The sequence below is a fragment of the Euleptes europaea genome, chromosome 5, assembly GCF_029931775.1.
Source record: "Euleptes europaea isolate rEulEur1 chromosome 5, rEulEur1.hap1, whole genome shotgun sequence".
NCBI classification, from domain to species: Eukaryota; Metazoa; Chordata; class Lepidosauria; order Squamata; family Sphaerodactylidae; genus Euleptes; species Euleptes europaea.
The window spans coordinates 14,872,802-14,890,560 of record NC_079316.1 but is presented as its reverse complement, the minus strand read 5'-3'; the positions used below and the strand labels follow the sequence as shown (position 1 = coordinate 14,890,560).

Here is a 17,759-nt window from a genome sequence, read left to right as displayed (position 1 = left end):
GAACGCACTGGGGAACTGGGTGGACTTACAAATTCAAGATGGAAGGGTCAACAAAACTCCAAAGCTGTTTTGTTTCGACGATGAAAGCCGAAGTAATGCGCAGGGGCACCCTGATGCTTATGCAGAGGCAGTTGGTAACACAAAAGCAGGATGCCCTTTCTATCCAAGATGTCCTCCCAATTCACCTGCGCCAGTCTGGGCCATGCCATGTAACGGGCCAAGAAATGCAGCAAATACATACATGGGAAGCAGCCGCATCGCACACAGTTTGTGCTACTGTTTCCCACGGGGAGAAACTACTAGGCCATTGTGTCACATGGGCAACCGCATGATGCTAAGTTGTTGCGCCTTGAGAGAAACGTCCGCGAGCTTCCAAGGAATTTTGGGTCGACAATTCACTTCAGATTTCTGGGGACTGACCTCCTTCAAGGTACTACTGTGTGAAAAGTACATTTTATGTCTAAAGAACAAACAACAAAAATTTTAAAAAACACACACATGTTATCAAGGCGGAGAAAGAATGAGTCATACCATTTTCAGAAACCATAATAAATACCTAACATGGGATTTAAAAAGATGCCTTGATAGTCGATTAAACATGAAAAGAAACGGACGAGTCGAGGACTTAAATACTGATAAGCCTATGCATGGTCTACGTCAGTGGTTCCCAAAGTGGGCAGTACCACCCCCTGGGGGGAAGTGAAATTACCTAGGGGACACTAAGAGGCAAGGGGGCAGCAGGGGGGCGCTAGAGGTGGGCCCCTTCAACTGTGTTGTTGGATAGGGTAGGGGGCGCTGGGGTTGAGTTTGTGGAACCAAGGGGGCAGTGGCCTGAACGTTTGGGAACCACTGGGCTACGTGATCAAATAAATACAAAACAAATACACAGATTAGTAGCAGCAACGATCAGTCGATCTACTGGCCAACGTAATAACTGCAAATGCATTTCAAGTCTCTCTTCTTTGGCCTCCTCCAACATCCGCTCCTCCGACCAGATCTATACTGTTCAAAACAACATACAGGCTGGAATGCAAGCCTGCCAATCTGCTGTTCTTAGTAGCTGCAGTAGTCTCGATTCTCGCACACATTTCGAAACAGAGATACCCCAACGACAGCAGCTCGCATTTAGGTACACGTTCGAAAGTTCAGAGCCAGAATACATTACTCAAGAGGCATTTCAGGTTTCTTGATATTTAGCGATTCCCTCCCTTTGTAACTGGCCTTTGCTTCCTCATGTGGGATTTGATCTATTACGAGAAACTCTTAACACGACCCTCCTTCTCCCAACCAAGGACGTCTTGCCTGTTTCGTAAGATGCCACTCCTGCCTCTTGGGTTTGGGCATCCAAAGACAAAGCGAGGCAAGGAAGGAGAAAGACTTGGAACCTTCAAATCCCAGGTCAGCCACAAATGCGCCGAAACGGCAATTCCAGGCACACTTATTTGGGAACAAGTCCCATTGCTAGCGGCTTTTGACTTGGGAGCAATCATTATGTACGAAATCCATACTGATCAATATGAAGCAATCCATACTGATCAGTATGGAGCGGCTTTTGACATGGGAGCAATCAGTATGGACGAAAGGCCCACGATATCCAGCCAGAGAGCACACAACAAAATCCCACTGATTTGAGAACAAATGAGTTAAGCACATGCGTGAACACATGTGCTTAACTCATTCGTTCTCAAATCAGTGGGATTTTGCAGTGTGCTCTCTGGCAGGATATTGTGGGCGCTCCCACTCTCTCACAGGTACATCCCCTTACCTTTAACAACTCTATAGCCTATTTCACAGTGCTGGTACAGGGATACTGGAATTAGGAAAAATACAAAATTGGGAGGGGAAAGATAAGGAGAGACCAGTTTGGAAATTACTTCCACAATTCCCCTCCCATCCTAGATTCTCTAAACTCTAAACAGTTGCCTCCACCTTTACTTTACTAACACCCTGCTGTTCTGTATTTTCAATCTCATCAGGCTGGTCTTGGAAAATGTCAGTTTTCTTCTAACAAATTTGTGTGTGTAAAGTGCCATCAAGTCACAGCTGACTCATGGCGACCCCTTTTGGGGTTTTCATGGCAAGAGACTAACAGAGGTGGTTCGCCAGTGCCTTCCTCTGTGCAGCAACCCTGGTATTCCTTGGTGGTCTCCCATCCAAATACTAACCAGGGCTGACCCTGCTTAGCTTCCGAGATCTGACGAGATCAGGCTAGCCTGGGCCATCCAGGTCAGGGCCTAACAAATTTACAAAGTCAAATTTTTTCTGCATTACCTGGGAAATCTCTTTGCTCAAGTATGTAGAGACTTTATGCTTTGCAAGCGGCCTGATCTTGTGGCTTTCCTTGTCCTCACAAGAACATGAGAAAGACCACGCTGGATCAGACCAAGGCCCATCAAGTCCAGTAGTCTGTTCACACAGTGGCCAGTTAGGTGCCTCTAGGAAGCCCACAAGTAAGACGGCTGCAGCAGCATTATCCTGCCTGTGTTTCACAGCACAAGGACCAGCTTCTGGGCAGGTGAACACACTCACCTGGCAGCGCATTAAAAACTGATTGCTATTTCCTCGTACACAGGCAGCAGAGGAAAGACGCTTCTTGGAAGCATGCCTGAGACAGGGTGAGTCGGCTGGCAGGGCAGCAAGGACATCTGGCCAAGTCAGATGCTTCTAATTGAGCCCAGATACCGCCTGGTTTCGGCCAAGCCGTGCATTCTGTCTACCAGCCAAACATGTCCAGCTGCAACTGGTGGAGAGGAAACTGAGACCCAGGATTCAGTTGTATTGGCCAGGACCAGCCTTCCCACGGAGCAACTGATTTGATCAGCAGGTCCCCAGTGACGTCCCTGCCTCCACTTTCCTCCACCAAGTCAGCTTTGGAATCCAAAGCCTAGAGGACGCCATTTTGATTTTTTCGGCAAAGGTGCAAAAATGTCCAAAGGTTCGGTTCATTCATGCAGGAAAATGAGGCGGCAACGAAGCGGCAGGTGGTGGATTCTGGCTCTGCATGGTCCTTTGTACAAAACCTTCAGGCAAAAACTTCATGTACAAAAACTTTGTGAGTGCCAGCATGGTGTAGTGGTTAGGAGTGGTGGTCTCTAATCTGGAGAACGGGGTTTGATTCCCCGCTCCTCCACATGAGCGGCTGACGCTAATCTGGTGAACCGGGTTGGTTTCCCCATTCCTCCACATGAAGCCAGTTGGGTGACCTTGGGCTAGCCACAGCTCTCTCTGAACGCTCTCAGTCCCACCTACCTCACAAGGTGTGTGTGGTGGGGAGAGGAAGGGAAGGAGATTGTAAGTCAGTTTGATTCTCCTTGTTTGATTCTCAAATGGAGAATTAGTGAAGCAGAGAGACAGATTCAACCTCCTCTCTGCTCACATGGAGTTTTTTTTTTTATTAAACACAAAAAAGCATTCCAAAATGGGATCCTCAATATGCCAACTTTCTCTATCACTTAAGGAAGAATCAAACCGGCTTACAATCACCTTCCCTTCCCCTCCCCACAACAGACACCCGGTGAGGTAGGTGGGGCTGAGAGCACTCTAAGAGAGCTGTGACTAGCCAAAGGTCACCCAGCTGGCTTCATGTGGAGGAGTGGGGAATCAAACCCACTCCAAACCACCACTCTTAACCACTACACCACGCTAGTTCTCCCACCTGAAGCTGCCTTATATCAAGGCAAATCCTTGGCCCATCAAGATCAGTCCTGTGTACTCTAACTGGCAGCAGGTCTCACGTAAAGCTCTCTACCATCTCGCAATACCGTCTCCCGTTGAATTTGAGATGCCAGGGATTGAAGCTGGGACCTTCCGCATGCAAAGCTGATGCTCTACCACTGAGCCACAAGCCCTCCATGTTCTCCCACCTGCCCTGTGAAGTACAGAAGGTCATTCCACCACCTCCTTCTCCTGCATGCGTGAACCAGGCTTAAGATCAGCACCCGTTCATGCAGGAAATAAAGGGGCCAAAAAACCCAAAACCCATCAGAAGACATGTAGATGGGAAAAGTGAATATTAGCCCAGACATTTTAAAGGAAGAAATCCTCTTTCTAACATCCATCAGCGCCAAGCTAAATGAATGATATGGAAATGGCTACAGTCCCCTTTTCATACATCAGCAGAGTTGCAGAGCATCCTCAACCCCTAATCTTGGAATCCCGTGCTCAAAACCCCAAAATTCTGCAAGTGGAACTCCTTACATTCACAGGCATGCTCTTCAACTCTGCTTACCTGATTTGGGTTCTGTAGTAGTAGTTTTGGTATCGTATTTTGGTCACGTTATGAAAAGGCAAGAGTTCCTAATTTCCTCTCTCCAACCTTAGCTGACAGAACCTTTGCAATCCTAAAGCCACGAGACTTGGTCCGCCCAGTCCAACAAGGCCTACTCGGACTAGCGGCAGCTCTCCAAGTCTTCGGGCAGGGGTGTTTCGAGAAACTTTTAAGTGGAAGTGTGGAGTACTGAATGGGGTTTGCAAAGCACGGGCTCTGCTCCCAAGCCGTGGGCCCTTCTGCGGGGCTTTGACCGTACTCTGCTCCTCTCTCGGCATAACCGCCTGTGCCGCGGCTACAGTGGAGTAGCGGAGGTCATAGAATCACAGAACCACAGAGTTGGAAGGGACCACCAGGATCATCTAGTCCAACCCCATCACAATGCAAGAAATTTACAACTACCTCTTACCCCCACACCCCCAGTGACCCCCCTTACTCCATGCCCAGAAGATGGCCAAGGTGCCCTCCCTCTCATCATCTGCCTAAGGTCACAGAATCAGCATTGCTGACAGATGGCCATCTAGCCTCTGCTTAAAAAGCTTCAGGGAAGGAGAGCTCACCACCTCCCGAGGAAGCCTGTTCCACTGAGGAACCGTTCTAACTGTTAGAAAGTTCTTCCTAATGTCTAAACGGAAACTCTTTTGATTTAATTGATTTAATTTCAACCCGTTGGTTCTGGTCCGACCTTCTGGGGCAACAGAAAACAACTTGGCACCAGTTGTTTTCTTGCCAGGTGTGCCACGCACGAAGAGGGAGCAAAGTGCCCGGCCTCTCCGCGGCCCTGGCGTTTCTCAGGCTGAGCGCACTCATGCAAAGGGGAGTGCGGGCAGGGGGGAAAGGCAGCAGCAGAGTCCCCCCTCCGAATGCGATGATGAGCCTTCGCTAACGAACAAACACAAGGACGTTCGGCAGCCTGCGGAGCAGACGCCTGCCGAGCGTGAGCGAAAGAAAAAACCTCGGACCCCCCTACTTCACCGTTAGGTTTGAAGGCGGTTAGAAACGCGGAGCAAGCCAAAAGAAGAGGCCCCTAAGGCGCTGAGCACGAGAGCAGGGCGCGTGGATCAAGCAGAGGGCGGCGAGAAGTTGCTCCCATATTGGGCAGGTGAGGGAGCGGCGAGCAGGAATTGTGTCTCATTGTACATAGCCCAGGTTCTCCATCTCGTTCTTGTACCGCTGCTCGGAGACTTTACTCTTGTGCTGCTTGCTCTCCAGGTGCTGCCGGAACTCCGCCTCCTCGCTGGCGCCGGCATTGCACATGGAGCAGTAGAACTGGCCGCTTGGGGTGACGCACATGGCGAGGTCGCGGGGGATCCGCTGGCGGGAGCGCGGGTTGAAATAAGGTCCTGCAAGGAGGGAAGAGGAAGAAGACGTCGAGGCTCGGCACAGGAGGAGACAGGGAGCTACGGAAACACCAGCAAGAAACCGCCAAGAAGAGGCGGGCTGACCTCAAGTTGAGACAGCCGGGAATTGCCCTCTGCACATCAACACTTGTTGGTCATTCTAAGCCCTGCAAGGGCACATTCCACTGAGAAAATGTCAGATGCAAGGAACATGAGAACATAAAAAAATCAATGCTGGATCAGACCAAGGCCCATCAAGTCCAGCAGTCTGTTCACACAGCGGCCAACTAGGTGCCTCTTAGAAAGCCCACAAATAAGACGGCTGCAGCAGCATCGTCCTGCCTGTGTTCCAAAGCACCTAATATAATAGGGCATGCTCCTCTGATCCTGGAGAGAACAGGCAGGCATCATGACTAGTATTCATTTTGACTAGTGGCCATGGGATAGCCCTCTCCTCCATGAACATGTCTACTCCCCTCTTAATGCCTTCCAAGTTGGCAGCCATCACCACACCCAGGGGCAGGGAGTCCCACAATTTAACTATGCGTTGTGTGAAGAAATATTTTCTTTTATCAGTTTTGAGTCTGTCACCCTCCAGCTTCGGCAGATGACCCCCGCATTGTAGTATTATGAGAGAGGGAAGAAAGAGGGCATACCTAAGACTGGGGAGATCCACTAAAAAGGCTCCTGTCCCTAACAACTCCCTGCCTCCCCTCATAATCTAGGCCTAGGTTCGGTGGATTTTGTGCCCATATGCTCTGACCTGGATGGCCCAGGCTAGCTCGATCTCATCAGATCCCGGAAGCAAAACATGGTTGGCCCTGGTTAGGATTTCGATTGGAGACCACCAAGACAGTCCAGGGTCGCTATGCAGAAGCAGGCAATGGCAAACCTCCTCTGAATATCTCTCGCCTGGAAAACAGTATGGGGTTGCCACATGTCTGCTGCGACTTCACAGCACTTTCCACCCCCACCATGCCCTGTTCAAATGTTATCTGGACTGGGAGGTTGCATGGGCCGTCTGCATTCAGACTGCCCAAACTGGCCCAAGCTTTTTAAAAACTAGATTCGAGTCTAATAGCACCCTAAAGCACAACAAGATCTTTAAGGGTATAAGCTTTCGAGAGTCCAAGCTTCCTGGACTCTCAAAAGCTTATACCCCCAAAGATCTTCTTGGTCTCCTCGGTGCTACTGGACTTAAATCTAGCTGTTCTACTGCAGACCAACATGGCTACCCTCGGAAACTCTCTTCAGGGAAAGCTTAGACTCAAATCTAGATGTTTTATTATAGACCAATATGGCTACCCTCTGAAACTCTCTTCATGGAAAGCTTAAGACTCATATCTAGCTGTTCCACTGCAGACCAAGATGGCTACCCTCGGAAACTCTCTTCATGGAGAGTCTGGACTCATATCTAGCTGTTCTACTGCAGACCAACATGGCTACCCTTGGAAACTCTCTTCACGGAAAGCTTAGACTCCAATCTAGCTGTTCCGCTGCAGACCAACATGGCTACCCTCCGAAACTATCTTCATGGAAAGCTTTTTCTAGTTACTTTATGGGCCAACCAATCTGACCCATTCCCCAGTAAAACGAAGAAGCCAACTGTCCATCTCCTGGAATGTTTATTAAAATTCAGCCTCTGCAATGCCTGGGGAAAAAATAATTATTCCCACAACAGATGGCCTTGGAGGGTGGCTAACTTGCTCTGTCATTCTGAACGGCTGCAACGCAACCAGGAATCAGATCTAGTACTGCAGGAGTCAAACGACCCTGGTCTCGTGCCAAGGAAACGGAGCAGAAAATTGCCCCTGCTCGCAGCAGTGACGCAGAAGGGCAGATGGCAAATTAAGACGCAAGGTGAGAAAGCAAAGCGAACTGACAGGCACAGAAATCCTGGCAATGTGGGGGGGAGAATGTAGAGTAGATTATGGCAGAAAGACAGGTGAGGGTCAGCGGAAGCCAGACCCAAAGGTTCCAGTGCCGTCGGCATGAAAACGAGGTGCAGTGAAGTTCGCACACCTCAAACAGCCACGCGCCCCAAGAAAGACAGCCGCAAAAGCCCCAGAAGGCTCTGCCATCATTGCTGCCTTCCAAACCCCACATAAATTGTCTCGCTTACCAGCCACTACTGCATCCTTACAGTGGGGGCTGAGCCATGCCTCACAGAATCAGAGTTGGAAGGGACCACCAGGGTCATCTAGTCCAACCCCCTGCACAATGCAGGAAATTCACAACTACCTCCCCCCCACACACACAGTGCCCAGAAGATGGCCAAGATGCCCTCATGAACTGCCTAAGTTCATAGAATCAGCATTGCTGACAGATGGCCATCGAGCCTCTGCTTAAAAACCTCCAGGGAAGGAAAGCTCACCACCTCCTGAGGACGCCTGTTCCACTGAGGAACCGCTCTACCTGTTAGAAAATTCTTCCTAATGTCTAGACAGAAAGTCTTTAATTGAATTTCAACCCATTGGTTCTGGTCCGACCTTCTGGGGCAACAGAAAACAACTCAGCACCATCCTCTATATGACAGCCCTTCAAGTACTTGAAGATGGTTATCATATCACCCCTCAGTCTTCTCCTCTTCGGGCTAAACATACCCAGCTCCTTCAACCTTTCCTCATAGGACTTGGTCTCCAGACCCCTCACCATCTTTGTTGCCCTCCTCTGGACACGTTCCAGCTTGTCTACATCTTTCTTAAATTGCGGTGCCCAAAACTGAACACAAGACTCTAGGTGAGGTCTAGCCAGAGCAGAGTAAAGTGATACCATCACTTCGCGTGATCTGGACACTATACTTCTGTTGATACAGCCCAAGATTGCCAGCCCAGATCGAAAGTGGGGTGGGGTGGCTGCCTCGGCTGGCTCGTGGCCAGATAAGAGTTCTCAAGGGGCTGGATCAGGCCCACGGGCCTTATGTTTGACACCCCTTGGGGAGAAAGATGGGATATAAACAAAGCAAATAAATAAATACCCAGGCAGACCCCAGCACAGCCACTTCCAAATGGCCTCTTCTCCCCCCTTCCGATCTAACCCATAATGCTTAGGGAAGGCTACGGCCTAGGGCTTGCAAACAGAGAAATGTGCCGCTGAACAAAGGTTTCAGAATTCCGAGGCTTACTCTGCACTAAACGGCACGTGGGTGAGAACGGAAACCTCCCTGCGCCTTCGGCTTAGTTTATTTGCGCCCAACAAAGCTCACACCCAGTACCAGCTCAGAGGAGAAGCAAGAATAATGATGAGCGAGTATCACGGTTTCAGGGTGCGTGGGATGCAAGGGGAAGGCCGGGAAGATCCATTTGCACAAACTAAATCGACTTTTACGTGGCAGGACCCAACCTAATTTATGTGTCTTTTGTTACGTTATAAGCATCTTCCTCTTAACATTCTTTTGTTTCATCCCCTGTTCAGCAATCTGCAAGGTGGTCCTCGTGGGCACACTGGCAACTATAAATGTGTTTCCTAGCACCCACTTCCTTCTTCGCCAAAGCAAATAGCCAGTCCTGGCTTTCCTCTGCCAAACTGGAGCAGGAGGTGCTTCGTGAGAACCCAAGAGGGGTCACATTTGTGTCAGCAAGGAGCATGGTGTGGTGTTTAAGAGCGGTGGGCTAATCTGGAGAACCGAGTTTGATTCTCCCCTCCTCCACATGAGCAGCGGATGCTAATCTGGTGAACAAGGTTGGTTTCCCTACTCCTCCACATGAAGCCTGCTGGGTGACCTTGGGCTAATCACAGCTCTCTTAGAGCTCTCTCAGCCCCACCTACCTCACAAGGTGTCTGTTGTGGGGAGGGGAAGGGAAGGAGACTGTAATCTGGTTTGATTCTCCTTAAAGGCAGAGAAAAGCGGATTATAAAAACCAACTCTTCTTCTTCATCATCCATTCGGAAACAGCTCCCTCTGATGGATGCTTGGCTTACAACCTCCCAACATGCTAGTAGCTCACGGTAGCCATTCTGTGGTGGCACCCACTTCCCGTTCTCAGAACTCCAGAAATTCCCAGCAACGCTGGCCCATGTACTCTTGCAACTCCTCCTGGCTCTTTACTTTTCTTCTTACCAAGCCACTTCTCTCTATAGTTTGGATTTCTGAGATGCACCTGCTGAACACAGGCAGGAGAATGTTGCTGCCGTCTTGTTTGTGGGCTTCCTAGAGGCACCTGGTTGCCCACTGTGTGAACAGACTGCTGGACTTGATGGGCCCTGGTCTGATACAGAATGGGCTTTCCTTATGTTCTTATGTCTTCCAGATTAGAACAGCTGTACTGAGTTAAATTTTTCAACAGCATTCAAAAACATACTTGCTTCCTCATGCTTTCTCCTGTGACATGACTAACCTCCACTGCCCTTCCCAATAATGCCATTTGTCTAGTTTTCTGTAAGAACATAAGAAAGGCCATGTTGGATCAGACCCTGGCCCATCAAGTCCAGCAGTCTGTTCACACAGTGGCCAACCAGGTGCCTCTAGGAAGCCCCACAAACAAGACAACTGCAGCAGCATTATCCTGCCTGTGTTCCACAGCACCTAATAGAATAGGCATGCTCCTCTGATCCTGGAGATAATAGGTTAGATGGTAGACAGTATGCCTGAGAGTAGCCTCCACCTTTACCTATATTTATTGTATAGCACTTCGTTTTGAGATTCCTTCAGAAATCATGCACGACCCCGCCACTTCTTTCCACTTGCTGTGCCCCAAGCGCTGGCTTCCATTCGAGATCCGCTCCCAAGGAATTTCCGGTTCCAGACACAAAGATCCAGCCTGCCCCCAGTTACCAGGCAACGCAACCCCACAAGCCACCCGTCAATCAACGGTATCTAGGATACCGGCGTCGGCGTTACCTGTGTTATTCTGGACAGCGTGCACGTTCCTTCGGCTCTGCATCATCTTATACTCGTTCCCTTCCTTCCTCGCCCTCCGTTTGCTCCCTTCCGACGAATCCCTGATGTGGACGGCATTCGGCGGAAACAACAACACACACACAAAAAAGAGAAGAAAGGGCGGAAGATATATTTTACAGTCACCAACGGAAAGGCTAATGAGAAGCCGCGAGCGTCCCGACCACCCACCCGTGGGGGAGAGTTCAACAATACCTACGAGAATGAATTGTTCTGAGCTTCGGCCAGGCGCAGCCTCTTAGCGTGATTCTTCCCTTGGTAGTGAGCCTGGGCCACGGCCGGGGAGCTGAACGAAGCGTCGCACAGTTTACAGTAGTCGTTTTCGGTGGCCAGGATCACCCGGCCGCCCGGTTTGGAGGAGGCCCCCTGCGCAGGACAGGAAAACACGTTACGAGAAACCGAGGCAGCTCATCTTTTACCACGCCGTCTCCCACCCTCTTTGCCGAGCACAGGGTGAGCTCTGTAATGAGGGCCGGCGAACGGGCCTCAGAAGGGAGATTTTTTGGGAAGGGGGAGCAACAGCCTCTGCCCCCATTTGTGCCCCCCACCAAGGAGCCAGAACAACTTAGGCTCCTTCTCTCCCCCGGGCATTTCAGCATGGCAAGCTGTGCATGCCAAAGGTGGCGTCCTCCGTCCTTGCAAGATTCTCCGAGTGTGGAGGTGATAATAAGTGCCATCAAGTCGCAGCTGACTTATGGCGACCTCTCCAGAGCCAGCGTGGTGTAGTGGTTAAGAGCAGTGGTTTGAAGCGGTAGACTCTGACCTGGAGAACAGGGTTTGATTCCCCACTCCTCCACATGAGCGGCGGAGGCTAATCTGGTGAACTGGATTTGTTTCCCCACTCCTACATATGAAGCCAGCTGGGTGGCCTGGGGCTAGTCACAGCTCTCTCAGCCCCACCCACCTCCCTGGGTATCTGTTGTGGGGAGGGGAAGGGAAGGTGATTGTAAGCCAGTTTGATTCTTCCTTCAGTGGTAGAGAAAGTTGGCATATAAAAACCAACTCTTCTTCTTATCCTCTCATGGGGTTTTCAAGGCAAAAGAGGAGCACAGGTGGTCTGTCATTGCCATCCTCTGCATAGCAACCCTTGGTACTAACCACAGCCGACCCTGGTTAGCTTCCGAACTCTGAAAAGTCTGGGCTAGCCTGGACTACATAGGCTGTTAGTGGCCTTCTACGAGCTGGTATATTTATGTGTAGCCCTTTTGTCTGCAAAATGTGTCTGTCCAGTGTTCTTTGGTGGTGGGGTGAAGTGCCATCAAGTCACAGGTGACTTACAGTGACCCACATGAAGCTGCCTTATACAGAATCAGACCCTTGGTCCATCCAAGTCAGTCTTGTCTACTCAGACCGGCAGCGGCTCTCCAGGGTCTCAGGCAGAGAAAGGTCTTTCACATCACCTACTTGTCTAGTCCCTTTAACTGGAGATGCCAGGGATTGAACCTGGCACCTTCTGCATGCCAAGCAGATGCTCTACCACGGAGCCACAGCCCCTCCCCATTTGCCCTGCAATATGATGACATCACAGCATTGCATGCTCTAACAGCTGAGCCTTGTTACTTCCACCATCCAGCACTCAAAAGGTACACTGCCCCTAACGATGGATGTTCCATTTGGCTTCCTGTGGTTTCTACTGAGCATGCTTAATCCAGTTTTTAAAGCTATCTAAGCTAGGGATCATTTGCTACCTGCTTCCACAGGTGAAGCGACCTTAGCTGCAGAAAGAAGAACAGAATATTCACGTGGACCTTGAAATGACGTACAGAAAAGCAACCCTGTGACCAAAAAAAGGGGGGGGGAGACGACTACCAATTAATGCCATCAGCTACAGCCCAATTAAAGATGATGGAGAGGGAGGAGGAGGAGAAGAGTTGGTTTTTATATGCCGACTTTCTCTACCACTTAAGGGAGAAACAACCCGGCTTACAATCACCTTCCCTTCCCCTCCCCACAACAGACACCCTATGAGGTAGATGGGGCTGAGAGAGCTGTGACTAGCCCATGGCCACCCAACTAGCTTCATGTGTAGGAGTGGAGAACCAAATCCAGTTCACCAGATTAACCTCCGCCGCTCATGTGGAGGAGTGGGGAATCAAACCCGGTTCTCCAGATTAGAGTCCACTGCTCCAAACCACCGCTCTTAACCACTGCACCACACTGGCTCTCACCACGCTGGTGTTTAGAATAATTCCAGCCATGTTCGCCTTTAAGGTGCCACCGGATCCCTGTTTTATTATGCGGCTACAGACAAACACAAATTTATTCTAGCATAAGCTTTTGCGAGTCAGGCCTCACTTAAGAGGGCCAAACTAGCCACAAAAAACTCACTGTGTGACCCTGGGCCAGTAACTCTCACTCAGTCTGCCCTACCTCATTGGGCTGTAGTGAAGCAAAATGAGGAGAGAGCCATGTATGGTTGTCCTGAGCTCCTTGGAAGAAGAGCGGGCTTGAAACGATCAGGTAAGGTAGAGCTCATTATGATGTAAGGCCCCGAGAACAATATTCAAGATGCTCTCTCTTGACAGGGGAAGCAAACATACTTTTTTTTGGTCCCCTTAAAGTGGCAACTCCACAGAACTCACCTGGGGTGGAAGGGAAGCCACTGGATGTGCTGCTGGCTCAAGTGAACTATTCATTCTGGCAGGGGCCGGACAGCTATTTGCAGCATAGTAATTTCGAAGTTTCTTGCTATGGTTTTTACCCTGGAAAGAGAGTTTGCGTTAATGCGTCATAGGCAGCTGGAAACGTTAACCAACCCAAGGAGAACAAGGCCCCAGAAGGTCGGACCAGAACCAACTGGTTGAAATTAAATCAAAAAAGTTTCTGTCTAGACATTAGGAAGAATTTTCTAACAATTAGAGTGGTTCCTCAGTGGAACAGGCTTCCTCGGGGGGTGGTGAGCTCTCCTTCCCTGGAGGTTTTTAAGCAGAGGTTAGATGGCCATCTGTCAGCAATGCTGATTCTATTACCTTAGGCAGATGATGAGAGGGAGGGCATCTTGGCCATCTTCTGGGCATGGAGTAAGGGGAGGTAGTTGTGAATTTCCTGCAATGTTCAGGGGGTTGGACTAGATGACCCTGGTAATCCCTTGGTGGCATCTTGGACCTTGGGCTAGTCACAGTTCTCTTAGAGCTCTCTCGGCCCCACCTACCTCACAGGGTGTCTGTTGTGGGGAGGGGAAGGGAAGATGATTGTAAGCCGGTTTGATTCTTCCTTAAATGGTAGAGAAAGTTGGCATATAAAAACCAACTCTTCTCCTTCTTCTTCCCTTGCATCAGCCTGGTGGAACTCCTTCACATGAAGCCAGCTGGGTGACCTTGGGCTAGTCACAGTTCTCTTGGAGCTCTCTCAGCCCCACCTACCTCACAGGGTGTCTGTTGTGGGGAGGGGAAGGGAAGGTGATTGTAAGACGGTTTGATTCTCCCTTAAGTGGTAGAATATAAAAACCAACTCTTCTCCTTCTTCCCTTGCATCAGCCTGGTGGAACTCCCTTTCAAGTGAGACCAGGGCCCTGAGGGATCTTAAACAATTCCACAGGGCCTGCAAGAAAGCTGTTCCACCAGGCCTATGGTTGAGGACAGCTAAGGTTTAACATCCGTGCTGTGGTTCATTGACGGAACTGGGGCCCTGGCTGCCTGAGGCTGCAGCAATTTTAAGATTTAGAGCCATCGACTGCTAAGTGATTTTCATTTTTGAAATTGTACGCAATAATGGGACTCGCAATAATGGGTTTAAATTGTGGGGGGAAAGGTATCAGCTGGATATTAAGATTCTTTTTTAATTTTTTTTTTACAGTGAGAGTTGTTCGACAGTGGAACCAGCTACCCAGGGAGGTGATGAGCCCCCCCCCCGCTGGCAGTCTTTAAGCAGTGGCTGGACAAACACTTGTCAGGGATGCTCTAGGCTCATCCTGCATTGAGCAAGGGGTTGGACTAGATGGCCTGTAGGCCCTCTTCCAACTCTATGATTCTATGATTTTACTGAGATGGTTTGTTTTTATCTTGTTTAATTCATTTGTATAGATTTACATGTTGTTAGCCCAGTCTTGGCCAGGAATGGAGGGCGGGGGTGTAAATGGGATCAAATAAATTAAAAAATCTCTAAGAAGCCCTCTGGTTCTATAAAAATCTTTGCCTACCGTTCTTGTAGCATATTAAGCATTCTAACGCACGCACACAGACACACACACACGTGTCTCCAATATATATATTAACAGGCAGGTTTCATTTTCTTTTTCAAAGAGCCACATCTGGTTCTGTACGGAGTCAGACTGCCAACCTCCAAGTAGTAGCTGGAGATCTCCCGCTATTACAACTAATCTCTAGCCAACAGAGATCAGTTGCTCTGGAGAAAATGGCTACAATTGGCAACTGGACTCTACGGCATTGAAGTCCCTCCCCTCCCCAAACCTTTCCCTCCTCAGGCTCAGTGGTGAGGGCGCTGAGGGCGGTGCTCCTTCTCCCCAAGCCCATGCTTCCCTCATCCAACCTTTTCATTTTCATAGATAAAATGTATAATACTATCTGATACTATCTGAGGAAGTATCGAAATACTATCTGAGGAAGTATCGAAACAAGATAAAACCAGGATCTCGTCATTCCAGTAAGGGCTGCATCCTATATTGACCAGTGCATCTAGCCGGTCTTCGCAGCCAAGTGCATCCTTTTCAGAAGGAGCAGCGCTCCAATTGACCAGCTATTCCAGCCGGTCAGTGCAGTCAAGTGCATCCTTTCAAGCGGCGCGTAGGATCCACGCCGCCGCTTTTTGAAAGAAAAGACCTCCCGGCACAAAGTTCATCTCTAGCAAGGAGTCACATCATACTTTATTTCTATCTCTTTGGGATTTGGAGTTACAGTTTTAGCACAGAACTGTTGTTATTTCGCCTTTAAGAATGGGACTGAAACTACAGAGGACTTTCAATCGAGCACGTTCTTCCAAGTGCTTTTTCCCTTCATTATTCAGGGCGTTTTCGTGAGTTATTTTCCTCAATTGTGAGGGTATGTGGTACGGCTGCACTGTTTGTTAAACTGTATTACATGATGCTGATATACTGTATGTGATTGGATATTTCGAGCATAAATACAATAGGGAATGCTTAATTGTGGAACTTCATACATTATTAGCATATTAGTGGTCACGTTACTGTAATTTTTCCTGTTGGGGTTAGCTTTACACAACCTCCAGGTGGTGGCTGGAGATCTCCTGCTATTACAAAGGATCTCCAGCCGACAGAGATCAATTCCCCTGGAGAAAATGGCCACCTTGGCCATTGGACTCTGTGGCATTCAAGTCCCTCCCCTCCCCAAACCCCTCCCTCCTCAAGCTCCGCCCCCAAAGCCTCTAGTTATTTCCCACCCCACAGCTGGAAACCCTAGTACTGAGCCTAGGGTTACCAGGTCCGTCTTCACTACCGGTGGGAGGTTTTGGGGGCTGAGCCTGCGAAGAGCAGGATTTGGGGAGGGGAGGGACTCCAATGCCATAGAGTCTAATTGCCAAAGTGTACATTTTCTCCAGGTGAACTGATCTCTATCGGCTGGGGATCAGTTGTAATAGCAGGAGATCTCCAGCTAGTATCTGGAGGCTGGCAACCCTAACTGAGCCATCGGTCCCAGGCCCCCCTGCTTTAAGAGCCTGGATCCCCTGAAGAAAAGGCTCTTTGCAATGTTTTTTTCCGCCATACCTGGTAATGAGCCTGGGCTTGCTGGGCCGAATTCAAGGTGACGTTACAAAGTCTGCAGCACAGAGGTTTGCACAGTTCATCCAGGACTGGGTCCTGCTCCCCGGCCGTCGCAATCTCTTCATCCTGGGCGAGTGGCAAAGACGGCCCCAGGCCAAGGGGCTTCTGTGGGGGCAGTAGCAAGTTGGCTGCGGGCCTGGCGGCCACTGACATAGGAGGAGGTGGCAACTTCTCAGGAGGAGGAGGAGGAAGAGGAGGGCCGGCGTGCTGCAAGAGAATCATTGGCCAAGCGACCTTCTGGCATGCTTCTCTGGAAGGCAGAAATCGGAGGGACCTAGGTCAGAAAGACAGAGCAAGTCAACTAATCAGGGCTCCGACAAAGAGTTTCAGAGAAAAGGAGGTCAGAGGCAATATCTTTTATTGCAGGCTGTACACACAGAAGAAGAAGGGAGAGAATTGATTTTCTCTACCACTTAAGACTCAAACCAGCTTACAATCATCTTCCCTTCCCCTCCCCACAACAGACACCCTGTGAGGTAGGTGAGGCTGAGAGAGCTCCAAGAGAGATGTGACTAGCCCAAGGTCACCCAGCTGGCTTCATGTGGAGGAGTGGGGAAACCAACCTGGTTCACCAGAGTAGCGTCCGCCGCTCATGTGGAGGAGTGGGGAATCAAACCCGGTTCTCCAGATCAGACACCACCGCTCCAAACCACCATTCTTAACCACTACACCATGCTGGCTCACAGAGAAAAAGAAGTTGGAGGCAATATCTTTCATTGCAGGCGGTGTGCACACGCCACTGGCCGGAGGAGGAGGACAGTTGGTTTTTATATGCAGGCTTTCTCTACCACTTAACACACACATATACAGCAGCTGGCTCAAAGATGTGGAACTTCCTTCCCCAGAGGTTACCCAAAGTCACTTCCCACAGGAGGTGTGAAGGCCAGTTCAAAAGGAATCATATATTACAGTGCCTCACGGGACCGAACCGTCAGACTGCTGGGGGGAGGATTACACACACAAATCGTTTTTTATACAAGAAAACCCTGAGTTGGTAGAAAGCCTTCTTTTGCATCTGCATTAACTTGCTTCTCCAGTCATAAAGCTGGATCCAGTGTGATCCCAAGCTTTTAACGGAGTCGGCAAGGGTCAGTTGAACTCCATCAAAAGAAGAGTTGGTTTTTATATGCCAGCTTTCTCTACCACTTAAGGAAGAATCAAACTGGCTAACCATCACCTTCCCTTCCCCTGCCCACCTCAGACACCCAGTGAGGTGGGTGAGGCTGAGAGAGCTGTGACTAGCCCAAGGTCGCCCAGTTGGCTTCATGTGGAGGAGTGGGGAAACAAATCCAGTTCATCAGATTAGCCTCCGCCGCTCATGCGGAGGCGTGGGGAATCAACCCGGTTCTCCAGATCAGACTCCCCTGCTCCAAACCACTGCTCTTAACCACTACATCACGCTGGCTCTCAAAAGCAGGGAGAACAACTTTCTCCTTCCCAACCATCATTACCTCTATCTTTTCAGGATTTCGATTCAATGTGTTCACTTTTAGCCAGTTAACCACTGAGCTTCTGTAT

At 49.7% G+C, this 17,759-nt stretch overlaps 1 protein-coding gene across 1 annotated transcript in view; it reads right to left on the bottom strand.

Moving 5' to 3' along the window:
* Positions 1-5,379: 5,379 nt before the first annotated feature.
* ZMAT3 (zinc finger matrin-type 3) overlaps positions 5,380-17,759 on the bottom strand; it is a 25,739-nt gene continuing 13,359 nt past the window's right edge. The window contains exons 2-6 of the mRNA XM_056850171.1: positions 16,185-16,515; positions 13,087-13,206; positions 10,704-10,870; positions 10,448-10,548; positions 5,380-5,610 (exon numbers count right to left, since the gene is read on the bottom strand). Coding sequence (XP_056706149.1) covers positions 5,399-5,610; positions 10,448-10,548; positions 10,704-10,870; positions 13,087-13,206; positions 16,185-16,463 — 879 coding nt within the window. The 5' untranslated portion in view covers positions 16,464-16,515 and the 3' untranslated portion in view covers positions 5,380-5,398. The remainder of the gene's footprint in view (positions 5,611-10,447; positions 10,549-10,703; positions 10,871-13,086; positions 13,207-16,184; positions 16,516-17,759) is intronic.